General features: G+C 44.2%; 1 protein-coding gene across 1 annotated transcript; it reads right to left on the bottom strand.

Annotated features, from left to right (window-relative positions):
* Positions 1–4,194: 4,194 nt before the first annotated feature.
* Positions 4,195–14,826, bottom strand: LOC146802466 (glutamine amidotransferase-like class 1 domain-containing protein 3, mitochondrial). The gene is made up of 4 exons (XM_085620438.1): positions 14,672–14,826; positions 9,697–9,868; positions 6,423–6,627; positions 4,195–4,428 (listed from the first exon to the last, which is right to left on the bottom strand). Exons 1-4 carry the CDS (start codon positions 14,783–14,785, stop codon positions 4,236–4,238), a joined length of 684 nt encoding a protein of 227 aa, XP_085476564.1. The 5' UTR covers positions 14,786–14,826; the 3' UTR covers positions 4,195–4,235.
* Positions 14,827–15,278: the final 452 nt, after the last annotated feature.

Below are 15,278 nucleotides of genomic sequence, written 5' to 3' on the forward strand. Positions count from 1 at the left end.
GCTGGAAACGCGATGCAACTAATTTGGTTTACTACTCTTGCACACGATCACTCTCACACTATGGGTATGTTAACAAAAAACTCAGCCACTCAGAATGCTGGCTAATTCTCGCCCAATATTGTTTGGCTTAGGTGCGGGTTTGTTAAGTCCTCTCGCCAATGGGCACTGAGCCAAGAGGCACTCCAACACACCTTGTGTTGAATGGAAACTATCTCCCACTAGTGTTGCGATAAAGCAAATCTTCACAGTCATTATCAACTGACACTGGATTAGTCAGTGTCTTGGTAGCCTTACTTTGTCCATCTAAATTGCATGAGTGCAAGCCTAAACACTCACATACTTTGTGAAGTGTACTTAGCGTGGTTTTTCTTTTCTATATTAACAGGTTGTAGAAGACAGGACAATACTGGAGGTCTGGGAACTGCTGGTAGTGCTGTAACAGACAGTCGTGGAAAATGTCATATCTGGAAACCAGGGCAAAGTTCAGGTAAGGATGCCAACTGGTCTCATGAAAGCCAGACAGCCAAGCAAGGACACGACACCGGGTGTGGCCATTCATACTGCAGGCCCCCCAACATGGCTGCTGAGACTTCAAACTCTCATGTGACCTCAGCGAGCCAGTCAAGTGAGTCAGAAGTTGAGCCAGCCAATCAGACAGTCATCCCAACATGTGTCTTCCCCTAGCATGAGGCAGTTGTAAGGCCCTCCCCCCCCCCCCCAGCATGTGAGGTGTCGGTAGTGTGGGTGCGCATGTTTTTACGTCTAACTCCTAGCCCTCAATGCTTGCGTCCAAAGGCACCCCCTCTGAATGATGCTTATGGTGGGGGTGAAGTGAGGCCTGACAACATGATCGCTATCTGCTAAACTTTATTTTCAAAAGCCTTATCCCCAAGCAGGATTTTTCTGAAAGTGAAAAAATGTCCCTCGTCATGGGAGCCATTTCCCATGGCGAGAGGTGGGTAGTGAACACCATGTAACGCCCCCTCACCCAGGGTTTCCCTCCCCCCCCCCCCTCCAAACAGTGACAGGTAGTGAAAATGGACCTGTACAGCCATACATCTAAATCAGGCGAGTAAACCGTGGTCAGCTCCGATGGTCTTATACTCAGTAGAGCCATCAAAGGGGTGTAACCATGCCAGAGATCTCCGCCATGGTTACACCAATGGTCCACCCACATACAAGTCAGGCTGGTGGACCATTCTCTTTGGAGTAAGGATACTCCTTCACGATGGAGTATCCTTACCAACACAGATGTAAATCTGACCCCAAGGTTTTGAATTTATTCCATCACTTACACTGGTTGCTTTTGACACCTCCAGAAATGTAACCTTCAAACAAATAATCACAGTACCTGTATTGACACTAAAACCACCATTCATGCACCACACAAGACTTCATACCACCAGTCACACACATCAGTGCACCACATCAACATATCACTGCTATTCAAGGGCCCATTACATTCATACACCACAGGACAGAATCCCCAATCAAAACCACCTCTCATCCAGTCAACCCACTTGCATACAAAAACCACAAGCAAGCCTCTTTAGCTACACATGCCCAGACCCATTGATTGGTGCCTCAACCACCAACACAAATGAAAAAAAACAAAGTTTGAAAATATATGAGCATTACCAAAAGCGTGCCTAATGAAGCTTTACTAACAGCTCCCACGAAAGCCACAGGAGGCTCAGGAAGGCATTTCCTGCATGTGCTTTTAGTGCACTCACTATGCTTAAACCAACTCCTTCCTATTTATGAATATGAGTTGGGGTGCCTGAGGATGCATCAGTGACTAGATTCCTCAAACTGAGGAAACATATCTACCTTTGAAACTAAGGTAAACATGCTGGGGAAGACAGCCCTAAGATCCCAAGGAGCATATCCTAAACTAATAAAGACGTTAGGGTTAATGGCAAAAAAGGTAGTCACTAAGAATGTAGCATATGTCCCGTAGGTATAAAGAATTTGTCATATGTCTTTTCCACAGTCATATGTAGTGCTGTGACTAATGCACTTGTTATACAGCAAATTAAACATCAGATATGTTCGGATGGAGGATCATAGTAAGCTGCACACAATTAACACTCCTACATGTAACTTTGGATGCACAGTACTTCGTCATTTAATGTGCATTTGTAAAGTGCACCATCACCCAGGAGGGTATCCTACCACAGACACAGGAGCAGTCATACAGCACTGAACACCTACTATAGTCTGAAGGAGGACAGACAGGACGAGAACAAAAAATGACCCATATGTTAAGCATTGGGTGCAGAGTTCTGTCATGTGTATTCGTAAAGCTCACTATCACCCAAGAGGGTATCCTGCCACCAACACAGGAGCAGCCAGCCCTCATCCATTGCCTTACCTAGGAAGAGTCAAGTCTTCAGCTTAGTGTGAAAAAACACTTTCAGACATGGGGAAAATGTGTTGGAGCAAGTAGGAGAAGTCTGAGGCAGATGTTAAGTATGCTGAGCCAGCGATTTGTAAGGCTTTGAAAAGCTATTTGAGGTACAGGATGTTTGTAGTGGGGGGAGTCTGGATGCTGCATTCTATATGGTTTTGAGTCATCTGCTCAGTTGAGTGAGCAAGGGACTAATGGAGTATGGGATGGGGGGGGGGTGGGGGGGAAGAGAACAGCGCTGTTGGGGGTTGAGTCCTACGAGTATAGAGTGATGGCATGTGTATCTATTACCTTGACTATCTGCCTTATACCTACACTATATCCTTGTGAAAGCACGCCTAGTCCATGCTTTTTCTACCTGTTCATGTCGGTCTCCTTCAAAGACCCGACTTATCAGTGAATTTGCCAAGTGCGCCTATAATGCCTTCAATTGAACGCTACCTGAAGCTCAAGAAAAACATGATCTCAAAGTTAGGCCGGGCTGCTCAGTGCCAAGCTACCAAGGAGATGAGCACAGGTTAATTTGGAGTTTGCTTGTGCCTTAAACAGGCAAGGATTGCGGTTGCTGCTTGGCCAGGGTTTACATCCCAGTCAACCAACAATCCAAATTTGCTTTCAAATCTGATGCCGCTAGAAATCTGGTTCACACCCCTCTTCTGTATATCTGGGTGTAAAAAAACTGCACAACTTGCATGTGGTGCAGCCCTCACTGTTGCTTAACCCATGAGTACACACTTTACTTACACCCCAAATCTATTACCTAGTTCCAGACGGAGTTGGTTGCTCTGCCCTGCACAGTTTTAGATTTTCTCCACTAGGGAGGGGGAGCTGCTCACACCTTCACATCCTGAGTAGGGAGAAAGTTGCGGGGGGGGGGGGGGGGGGGGGGGACAGCTGTTACTTCAAGCACCTGTATCGCTGTCACTCCTGCTACCATAGCATAGCTTATTATGGCCACAAGTCCATTACGGACTATAACATTAAGGGAAGGAGCTTTCACACGGCACCCAAGCATCACTCTGTTCGCTTATGTGAAGAGAAGGAATACTCAACGTCCCTGCTGCAAGAAACACTACGGCCCAGGAGGCCATTTAGCACCAAAGGAGGGGGCTTGGCCTATTCCACCAGGTACTCCGCCAGGTGAGTATTAATGTGGATCAGAGCAGGTACCCCATTCCTGGCTTGAAGCATTGATAAAGTGGTAGACATCCTTTTACATGGGCACTTACATGGTTGCGCCCCCCCCCCCCATTGTTGTTACCTGTGTTTATGCCCCTCATATGGACCAAAACTCATACTGGGCCTCCCTAGCCTAACGGATGGCACAATGGGCCAATTCACCAGGGGCTGTGGGTGGGGGACTAACTGTATTAGACATCATACAGTACAGTACCCCCTTAGTTGTGGTAGAACCCCACACATAACCACCATTGAATGAAGACTTCAATTCCACAAGACTTGAAGTTTAGTGGTAGCTCAGTCTCCCATCTCCCTCCCCCCCTCCCATCTCCCTCCCCCCCCCCCCCCCCCCCCATAGCTAGGTAATCCAATTTGCTGGGCTGAAAACTAACTATAATGTATGTATTTGGCCAACTGCTTACTTGCACAGCTATTCATCTGCCCTTTTCCAACATAAGAACCATGCATGAATGGAAATAGCATACATAACTATCGCAGAGCATTTCACTCAAGTACTTAGACCAAGTTTACATTTAACTGAAACTATATAGTTACCAAAGTTCTTCCAACTCTAACCCCATCCTACATAAGCTCACAAAAACAGGCATTTTGAAAGTATTTTATTTGCCTTTTACACAAACCCAATTTAGGCAATCTTCAAGAGTTCATCCACTAGTGTGCCAATACCATCGAAAATCTCATGCAAAGGGGCCTTGCACATAAAGGCACATGTAGTAACTATTCGGTTTGCTTCATCTACATGGCATTCATGAACATCTTTACTAATGTGTTTGGCTCCAATTTCTTCGATTGCTAAAGCAGTCGCAGCATCAGGAAATCTGAAAAACAAAATTAACAGTAAGAAATGCCTGACTGACATAGCACTTCCATGCAATTATAAATCAGGTAAAAAGCTTTCTAAAGGAAGCCATTTTCAGTTCAAATGTTCATTTTATTAGGCAGATGGGGAAGCAGCATTTAAAAAGATTAGACAGAGTTCGGAATGTGGGCAGATAAGGAACTAATCTATTTCCAGCTCATAAGGTCAATTGCTTCAATGTATCCAAAATCCAAATTGTCCTGGGGTATGAAACAGGGATGCTCATGTGCACTGTTGAGCCACCAGTTTGGCAAGATTGGATAGGTGGGTGGAAGGAAGTTTATGGAACAAAAAAAATAAAATGCATCTGATAACTTTAAAGGGAAACAATTGGAAACACTGGCAGAGGCAATGGGTGGTGCAAGCTGCAGTGGCCCGACGTGTGCCCTGGCACTTTTACTCAAACAGAGTACTGCTATGGAGGCAAGGGTATGAAAACCCCCATATGATGGAGTGGTAGAGAGAAACCATAAGCTGGAGGACATGTGGTTTGTCAAAATATTTACCTTTAAACCATCAGTCTGTAGTAGGCAAGTAGAAGCCCTATAAACACTGCTACAAGCAGCCCAATTGAAAAGTAAACAGAACTCTAGACCGGCCGTTTCATCCATTGTGAAGACCATTCTCTTTTGTATTAAAATGGCACAAACAATAAAATACTAGCAAATGTGTGTACCAATTTGGGGGCTTAAGGTGGTGCCCGTTAGGATTGAGGTTCCTCAATCCCAGTTTAGGGAAGGGGTTATCGGAGATTTCCTTTTCTCTAGAGCTAAATGTCACTGGGTCAGGGAAAGCCAAGAAGGGTTTTTAAGCCACTCAGGAGAAGGTGTGCTACAGAACATACCAAAATGGTCAAGCAAGCCCAATATGTTGAATGTTCCCAAAACCCAAACAGGCTTCATATTTTAGCCCACAACCAGTTGTAGCAAAAGGAAGTCAAGTGACCACAACGTAGGACACCACAAAGCAATATCCAAGAACCTAAATCTATTAAAACATTCTAGAAAAGAAAAAAAGGCTGTTAATTAGCATCAAAATCATTGTACATGCAGGAGATTTCTAAAGGTTATAAACTGGGGGGCAGTTGGGCATGGCAGTAGGCAACTTGGTGTAAAAACCACAAGAAATCTTTGTAAAGTAGGATAAAAACCAAATGCAAAGTGGGGATACAACTTGCCTTCGCCAATACGTACAAGAGAAACAAATCATAGTAGAAAAAATCTGCAAGGTGACAATCTATTGCAAGGCTCTACCAACTCCTGGGTGTTGGTGTAGAGCTAAGACAACTGACTCATTCTGCGAAACATTAACTGCTTGTACTCGATGGGTTGGGACTAGTGCATGCATTCTAGGATCGGAATGAACATTTCTCAACTAGAAAGTTAGATACTGTTGAACTCAAAATGGAGTGCATAATGTCAAAGTAGCCAGGAACACCAATTACTCCATCCAAATACGTGCACATTCTCGTGCAGCACTGAGTTCTGGAATTGGTCATCTTACTTGCCAATACTACTAGAGGTGAAAGCAGAAGGGATGCACAGTAGCAAGAGACTGAACAGTTGCACAAGTTACGTGGCAATAAAAAAAAAAAAGATCTATTTTATGCAGACAGAATAAAACAATCAGTCCAATTTGAGAGGTCTTGCTGCATGCCTAGCATATGCAAAACGAATTAACAAACCAACACTCATTGTTGCAATAGGAAAAACGTACAACAAACGCTACATGAAGCATCTAAATAGCACATAGTTAAGTAACTAATTTGTGCAAAATACTAAATGTAACAAGTGAAAACTGCATTAAACCATGAAGCTAGGAACAAAAAGGACCCCACTTTGTAGATCATAAGATCTTGAACATGTAGTTCCAACCCTGCTTTCCTACACAAGCTACTTTAATATTAGAATTTACTTTCAGTACAAAGTACTTTTTTTTTTTACAAGATCTTACCGTCCATCAACATTCTCATTCTTGCCAATCGTCACTTCACAGCCTGGGAAGATCTTCGCCGCCAATACTGGAGAAATGCAGCACAGTCCAATAGGCTTCTTCGCCTTGTGGAAATCTTCCAGTGTTGACTTCACTTCGTCATTTACTGTGCATGCATTGCCCTCCACTGCCCAGGACGACAGGTTCTTTGCCACACCAAAGCCACCTGAAATTTAAAGGGGTGAAGCCAATCTTAAAACGTGGTTAAAAAGATCAGAGTAAGGTGGGCAACACTACAGTTGTAAGACAACTTTATGCAAGAGACACCCAATGTAGTTTTCCTGTACCTGCATTTAGAATTAGATAGCTCAGTACACATCACACCTTCATTATAACTGCTGCTACATACAAACCACGAGTGTCCCCTCAAGCTAGCCATTCTTTCCATAAGGCTCTCAAGCAGTAGTTTTATTGCATTTTGCACCCCAAGCAAAACATGTTAGAAGACCAGCAGACACTAGTTTCAAAGCAAATCAATTGCATTCCCCAGGATAGAAAGTCGCTTTCAGTTCATTTTTGATCGTTTAAGCACACGTATTTTATGAAGTTACATTGGTTCAATAAATATTATTGAAAAGGTCCCACTGTGCATTCTCTGTATGGTTGAGAATAAGTAAGCATGAGTGACTGAGCAAAAGGTTATGTACTGCTTCCACAATCCAAGGGGTCAGGGTTGTCATGTTTAGTGGTTGCCAGAAACTATTTGCTCCCTAGTAGGTTAGGGGTACTTACGGTGACACTGGGAGCTGGCTGGTCTATAGGCCAACATATCCTGTGGGGCTGTCTAAAATCAGTCTTGACACCAAGCCTTTAGTTTGTTGTCTAAACAATGCGCAGATCCTATGAGTGGTAGAACTACACAACAGTTACAGCAGAAAGGGTAACTCAGCTGCCAGTATGTTCCCTGTTGCTTTGCGGGATACTACCCCGATTGTCAATGGTAAGGAGGGGGGAAATCTACATACACCTAATGACTCTGATTCCCTCTTCTATGCTAACTGTGCGGGACTCATTAAATTCCGCTCAAGAGGAAATACTCTGGGCCCCTGATTCTTTCAATGCTGTATCTCCTCCGGCGCTTTGCATTCTGGGTAACGTAGTTCAACCCTCTGATATATCCAAGCCTGGTATCTTGGAGTTGCCTGTTGATCGACCTTGTAATGCTAGGGGGTCCGAGGTTAGTGAGTCCACAGAAAAGTTTTATTCTGTCTCTGATCACTCCGGGTCTGGGGAGGAGGACGACCCTGATTTCCAATGGTCTGATAATGATAGTGACGCGATCGATTGGCGACCCAGTAAGGCTCCAAGGGACAAGACGGCAGACACGGTACACAAGGCACATGGATCTAAGGCATCCCTCCAGCATATTGTAAAAAATTCACAGAATGACTTTCGAGAAGATCATTCCCAACTCGATCTGCAGGAAAACCCAGGCAATTCTGGAGGGACTCATTTGACATCCCTGAAGAAATCTTTGGCGACAATCTATCGTACCATAATGATGCATAGAGAGGCCACTAGACAAGAAAATATCCGTACCCAAGGGGTCTGCCGCAAAACGCAAAACTCTTTGCGCCGTGTCATCAAGTCTTCTGTTGAGACTGTCGCAAGGGTCGCGGAAGCTGAAGAAAGAATTTCAGCTTTAGAAAGACGCCGTCGCAATACAGAAAGATCTAACCACAGAGGTCAAAGAACAACGTAAGGATATCTCATGGAAACTTTCCGATCTCGAAAACCGGGCTCGGAAAAATAACCTGCGCGTCCTGGGGATCGAGGAGAATAAGGAGGGAAATGACGCTCGAAAATTTATGGTTGAACTTTTTTCAGATGCCTTCCCTGAGCTTACCCAGTGGGACTGGAATCTTCAGATACAGAGAGCGCATCGATTTCCATTCACTAGGAAAAAAACAGTCCTCTTCCAATGCTGATAACCTATAGCCCCGAGCTATCCTGGTTTCCTTCAACAACTTCCTAGCCCGAGAATCCATATTTGATCTAGCCAGGCCCAATAAAAAGAGGTTTGCCAAGGGCTGTCAATTTTTTGTCTGCCCAGACCTCTGTGCAGAGACAGTTGATCGTCGCTGGCACTTACGTCAGTTAATTTCTATGTTTCAGGTGGAGGGGGCCCAGGTGTTTTTGCTTTTTCCGGCAAAATTGAATGTGATCTTTAACGGTCAGACAAGGTTCTTCTTGTCGGAGATACCCGCTAAGGAATTCCTTGATTCAATCTAGTTAAATTCCCTAAGGTTTTGTTCTCTTCCTTATTTTTTCATATCCTGCTCCTTAGCCTTTGGAGAAGGATCCTGTTTACGGTTATGTATCCTTGAAAAAAATCTATGTTACTTAGGATCTCAGGACCTTCTCTTTTTTTTTTTTAAGGAAACTGCTGGTCCAGCGGAGTGTGGGGTGACGCTTACTCAACCATCACAAGGACCTTGGTCCTGTGCTCCAAATGGGGGGGGAAGACGGGTAGGGGGGGACAACGGGTGGAAGAGGTGATCGGAATTATTGAAATCCCCTCAGGCTCCCTGAAGCCTTTGTTCACAGCCAGAGCTGTGAACAAAGAAGCATTGGATGCTGGCATGGTTCAAATTAGAAACTGCTGTACAAAAGTTTAAAGGAAAAAGACGACGCTTAATTGCTTCTAAGAACTGGGCTCCTTTTCAAGAATGGTTAGAAAACTAATAGTGTATCTCAGCCTATGTGTACATATCTTTGTACGAGTCTGTTTTTAGTTCTTAACCTATAGTGTATTCTTGCTGTACAATTCGTTATGGACATTTGTTTGTATGATTATGTCTCATTGTTAATCCCTCTCCCACCACCACGGGAGGTATGTAATTAAAAATTAAAAATAAAAAAGGGTAATTCATTTGGACCAATAGGTTTTACTACATACACCTATGCAGACTTTAATATAAAAAAGTTACAGTACTGGTGTGAAGATCAATGGGAAGTTAGTGCAAATAAGTGAACTAGTTGAAACATTCTTCCCCAAATTACAACCTTGAACATTAGCGTTCTCAACTAGGAAATTAAAAATTCTAGCTAGTCTCTACCCTTAAAAAGGGTAGAAAGCCAAGCATACCTGCATTTTCAATAAGTGATAAAAGATTAAACCCAAGCATTATCCAACAACGGTGCACGTAATACAGATAATTTCATAAAGCCAAGATACAATAGCTAATTGGGTTCAGAAAAGTACAAAGTTAATGTTGGCAGTGCACAGACTTACCAGGGAAAACGACAGCATCAAAGTCATCAATTTTAATGTCTGCTAAATCTTTAATATCACCACGTGCTAGTCTGGCACTTTCAACAAGGACGTTTCTCTTCTCTTCTGTAGGACTTCCTTTCAAATGATCGACTACATGCATCTGGTTAATGTTTGGGGCAAATATTTTTACCTAAAAAAAACAAATTTTAAAAAGACATTTAAGCCACAGGCTTGTTAGCTTTTAAACACCAACTTCTCTCCAATTTATAAAAAAAAAATGTGTGATGCAGGCTATCTGAATCTCAGATTAGGTGTAGGAATCTGGCTCTGTATATACTATACCAAAATAAGGTATAGTGTGCACAGAGTACAGTGGATCCTCAGAGAAATAGCAGAGGCTAAGTTAGATCATCACCAACCGCTCTTTGTGGTAGTGCTAAAGCAGTTAGGCTTATCAAGAGGTCGTGTTAAATATGCTCTCAATCAAGACTGACAGCACACGCTCTGACAGAATCCAGACCAATTAGGTAAGTATAACAAAGGTATATTTATACTTTATTTCTAGAACCAAGCAAGACCTGGCACAGGTAAGTGAAATGGGTTTTCAAATACAAAACTTTACAAGGAAATATAGTTGAGAATGAATTTGCAATTGTTGCAGGTTTGTATTTGCTATTAAAACAGTTTAGCATGCATAGAAGTCACTTGAATTACATAGACTACTCAAAGTGATATGCCTAGATATACTGTAGATCCTACAATACAAAGGAATGCAACACTTCGGTTCAGCCGCTTTGATGCAGTGCACATTTCCCCACTGTGTGGGCGAATTATACTCATGTGCAAATCGTACAGCCCCCAGCTGTCCAACGCACACGCCCACCGTGAAGTCAAACAGCCGGAGGCCGTCCGACGCATGGAAGAGGTTAAAGCAGTTACTTTTCTTTCATACAAAAACAGTGCAGACTTTTTTAGGGAAAAAACTCATAACATTGGTTCCTATGGGGAAAAGAGGGCGATTGGTTTGCAGGTAAATAAACTACATACAAAAACATTTTTTGGGGGTTAGAACCAAGGTTCAGTTCGGCACTCAAATTGCATCACTAGTGGCACTGGGGCAGCTGGGTGCAGGGGACTAATGTTAGCCAATGGGGGCCTTTGGTCAGCAGATGCTTACGAGCCAGCCACTCGTGTGGGAGCAAGGCTCCTGGGATTAAGCTCAGCACTAAAGGGGCCAATGATCAGCACATGAGCTGCACCACAAGCAGCATGAAGGCGGCTGGATACAGAGTGCCTAGAAGACGCCGGGAGCCCTATGTCTTGCAATGGAGATCTCTGGTTTGGAAAAGATGCTGGAGGTTCGATCAAGGAGGCTTCCTGAAGGAGACTACCTGCAGGAGAGGCAAGTTAGGTTCTTGGGGTATTTTTGCACACCATTGGTTGAGCTACCCAAGGCCGAAGGGTGCAGGGGTGATTTTTGGTGTTGCATCTTACCAGCTCCGGACATGGTCGGGGGGACCCCTACAGGTTGAAGCTGCGTGTGTCTGCTTGAAGCATTCAAGGATCCCAGGTCAGGATCACTGGGGAGACCTGATATTGGGACACAAACTCAGGCTGTGGGTGCAGAGTGGTGCAAAGCTGCCTGGATCCAAGTTCTGTGCTTGAAGTCTTGGTTGAGAATATCCGGTGCTCACAGGAGACCATCTGTGACTAACGCAGGGAAGGTCCTCTGGGCGAGCTGCTGGACACCAGGAGTTTCTGCTGTAGGCAGGTCTGAGTCGGGACAGGCTGGTAGGGTTGGGGCCAAATCAGTTGTGTCCTGCTTTGTGGGTCAGCACAGCTATTTGGTCCTTTCTTCCTCGAATCTGAGGCGTCAAGGTTCAGGGTCACCCCCCCCCCCCCCAATACTAAATATAGGGATGTTAAAGGGGTGTGCAAGTAGGGACCAATGGGTACCTTCCTTGGGGTGAGTACACCCACTATTATGCCACCCTCCAGTGGGAGGGGGAATGAGCCTCTTCCTAATTGGCTGGGCCCCCTCCTCTTCAAGATAGAGGGGAGAGATGTGCGCTTCACCTTGCCTCCCCCCCACCTGAGGGGTGGGGTTAGCAAAGGTGGGCACATCTCTCCTAGCTTGGTTTTCCTGACGATTCTCCAACCAAAGCGGGGGCCAGAACCGATGCGAGCCAGTTGTTGGGGCAGTAAAAGGAAGGCCTTTGAACTTTCCCCTTTGTGGACCCAGACCATCCTGGGGAAGGAGGCATAACACCTGTCCAAGATGGGCTTGGTTTCTGGACCCAGAGAGCAGAGGGCCTTTACCAAGGGGTCCAGAAACCTGTCTGGTGGTGCCAAGTGACAGGCAGCCATTCAGGAACCACATCAGGGTTGGTAGTTTCAGGGGGCATCTCCAAGATGCCTTCTGCATGCATTTTACATTAAATCCCACACTGACATCAGTGTAGGTTTAATGTGCTGAGCAGTTTGCTACCAAACTTTCCAGGTTTCAGTAAAGCCTTTATGGAGCTGCGGCGTTCGTAATGACCCAACTCCCACACCATACACTCATTATGGCTTTACTACACTGAAAATGTCTAAGAATTGACATGGACACTGTAGGGGTACAATCACAATGGAGCGCGGGGTTAGAGATACAGTCCTAGATTAGTCCTGCTGAAGTTTCCTTCAGAAGATCAACCTTTTTACCAAACACAAGAGGGTCAGGGGAAATTGTAGGACCTAGACATGCATCAGTTCCCCAAAGCTACTGAATACACCACACAAAGATAAAGTCTGTCAAAAAGCTGGAAATCAAAATGCTACAACTCAAGCAAAAACCCTGTAACTCAAGGAAATTATCCATTTAGTACTAAATATCTCATCCACCATTGAACATTAATTCAATTGCTGTGAGGTACAACTTCCCACTCAATCCTAAAGGCAGCAATTGAAGGAGCTCCTTGAGGCATTTTATATCTAGTCAAATTGTGTCCCTTTGAGGGCTTGGTGCGGGTGGGGTGCAAAGTGGCTGTGAAAAACTAAGTTAAAACTGCCTTATGGTGGACCAATAACTTCATAAGCAGCCCCCAAGCGATGGATTAAAACTCAAAGGGAAGTGAGACCTTCAACAACAAAAAAAAACAGGTCGACCTGTTTCTGCACATTCATTTCCCCCCCTCAAAAGTATTTTTTTAAACAATAAAAGTCAGCCTAAACCTTTTAAGATCACATCCAACCACTGAAATCTTCTATTAAAGCATCCAACAACCATGCTGAGGAATCTTATTTGAGAGAATTCTCAATTCAGACTTGCTTTAAGCTGCCAGCCGATCACTTCATGTTGATTGAAAGGTTTACTTGATAACTGCATGCACAGTTCTTCATGGTTACTTTGGTTGCAGTATGTTCACAGCCCTTAATTCCAGTGGCCATGCCCCTAGTGATGGAGGTGAGATTCTGCAGCTGCTGTATTTTTCGTATAATAGAGGTGTTGCATCATCTGCAAATTTTAGCAAAAATAAAATATGAAGTGTTTCGAGCTCAAAGAGTTTAAGTGTTACTGAAAACAGCAACGTGTTGCTGCAGAGGTGAAGGCTCTTTCCAAGCTTGAATGGTCACCTTTCCTTATCGCCATACATGTGTGTTAAACGTGCACTAGTAAGGTGCAACCAATGCCCAGAGTGTCTACAAGTGAAAAATTTACTAAATAATGCAGCATCACCATCATAAAATGCGCCGAATAATTTGCCCTTCCTTGACACCGTTTACTCGAGCCTGCAAAGTAATTTAATCTTCCCTGCTACACAATGCCAGTGGGCCCAACTATGGGTCTATCAGATTGCAAGACATCTCTCCCTATTTAACTGGGAAACTGAGCGCCCTCCTTGCCTACTACTCGCGATGGTACAATTCATCATATGCATCCAGTGCAGAAGAGCATTTAAAAAGATCTGTAGGATTCACCGCCTTTGATGTAGCTTCAAAGATACTCCTTATAGGTCTTTCATTGTCTCATTTCATAATGGGAGCATTTTCAATACTACATATAACGAAGACATAGTTGTTGCCAACTTCTTATGCAACTTCCAACCATTGCCAAAGTCAATGGAACAGGCTCGTAGAATGTATAGTGTTACGTGTTCTATTATATAGCTAGATGTAATGATAGAAACAGCAAAATACCTGTCAGGCGGCACACTATGCACAGCGGTGTTTTAAGCCACGCCCTTAATTATACCGACCACGCCCATATCCCCCCCCCCCCCCCCCAATAAAGTAATCCTTTGTCTTAATCAAACCCCATACACCGCGCCGTCGCACATAGCTTGAAAATAAAATGTAAAGGCCCAAGTGCTCACTATAGTAAAGTGTTCGTTTGCTACTTTTCCATTAAATATTTACATGCGTGCTCATAGGGGCGTGTACCCTCCGTTCAGGTTCTTTTATTTTTTTTTTTAAAGAAAATATTTAAAGCCCCGATACCACAACACAAAGGCAACTACTTGAAAAGCAAGTTTCCGCCATTCGGTGCACCCCTCCCTTTGCTGTTCACAACGATGTGAAACCTGAGCTTTAAATGGGCCGGTACATTTTTGTTTTGATAGGGAGAGTACCAGCACTTCAAGAAAAATGCAATTCTTTTAATTGGAGACTACCGGCCCTTTTCAGAAACAAGCAGGTACTCTGGTACAGAGTACCGGCACTTCTATTTTACCATTTGAAGCACTGTGAAGCTATTTACACCCAGTGACGGTTTGTATCAATGATAGAGGAAATAAGTGACAAAACACACACGATGTGTAAGGAAACGTTACAGAGTAGCGCCAAAGGTTTCCGGAACGAACACATTGGATCCCAGAAATTATTAAACCAGGTGCACTGGCTACATACAAACGGTGCCCCAAACCCCACGTCAATCAGCGGTGTAAATAACTGCACCCTCAGAGTGACCGAATGGGGCGTAAGCAAAGCAGCCTCCCGCAGAGAAGGTACTTACCTCAGCCTCCTTGCGGCTGAGGTGCACGAGCACGGCCGACGTTTCATGTATTTCGCTGCCGTCGAACACGCCGCAGCCGGCCAGCACCACAGCCACGCGCTTCTTCGCTGCCATATTACTGCCTGCACTAGAAAATAAAACTAAATAAGAGAACGGTAGCGCAGGGCGTGCTTATATGCAAGATTGTATGTAGAGCTAGAAGACATACTATATCGCCACCACCACTTTATCGTGAAACTCGCCACGAGCACCATTGACTTGAGAATGAGACACCTGCATGGAATTTGGGATTACGTTACCGTTGATTTGCAGCCTGATTTTACATCTCACAGCGTGCAACAATTTTACCGCGTAAAAGAGTTGCGTATTAGGAGCCTATATTTGTTCTCTGCCCTGTGTCATGATTGAATAATAATATCATTTCATTCTCTATATTCGGTTTTTTTCCACTAAAAAAATATCACTCCTTTCAATGCTGATCGCTGGGCGAACAGCATTTTCAGATTTTCTTCAAAACCTCTTTGGTGGTTTGCAAATGTTGCCCAGTAGGACAAAGTGTGACATCTTGAGCCAAATCCTAGATTTTTAGACTACAGTTTGTTGCATT

The sequence above is a fragment of the Triturus cristatus genome, chromosome 8 (genome assembly GCF_964204655.1).
Source record: "Triturus cristatus chromosome 8, aTriCri1.1, whole genome shotgun sequence".
NCBI classification, from domain to species: Eukaryota; Metazoa; Chordata; class Amphibia; order Caudata; family Salamandridae; genus Triturus; species Triturus cristatus.

Coding starts and splice junctions, on each gene's coding strand:
- LOC146802466 (XM_085620438.1), bottom strand. CDS start 14,785: ATGGCAGCGAAGAAGCGCGTGGCTGTGGTGCTGGCCGGCTGCGGCGTG. Junction 6,628..9,696: donor TGATGCTGTCGTTTTCCCTG/GTAAGTCTGTGC, acceptor TTTAAATTTCAG/GTGGCTTTGGTGTGGCAAAG. Junction 4,429..6,422: donor AATGAGAATGTTGATGGACG/GTAAGATCTTGT, acceptor TTTGTTTTTCAG/ATTTCCTGATGCTGCGACTG.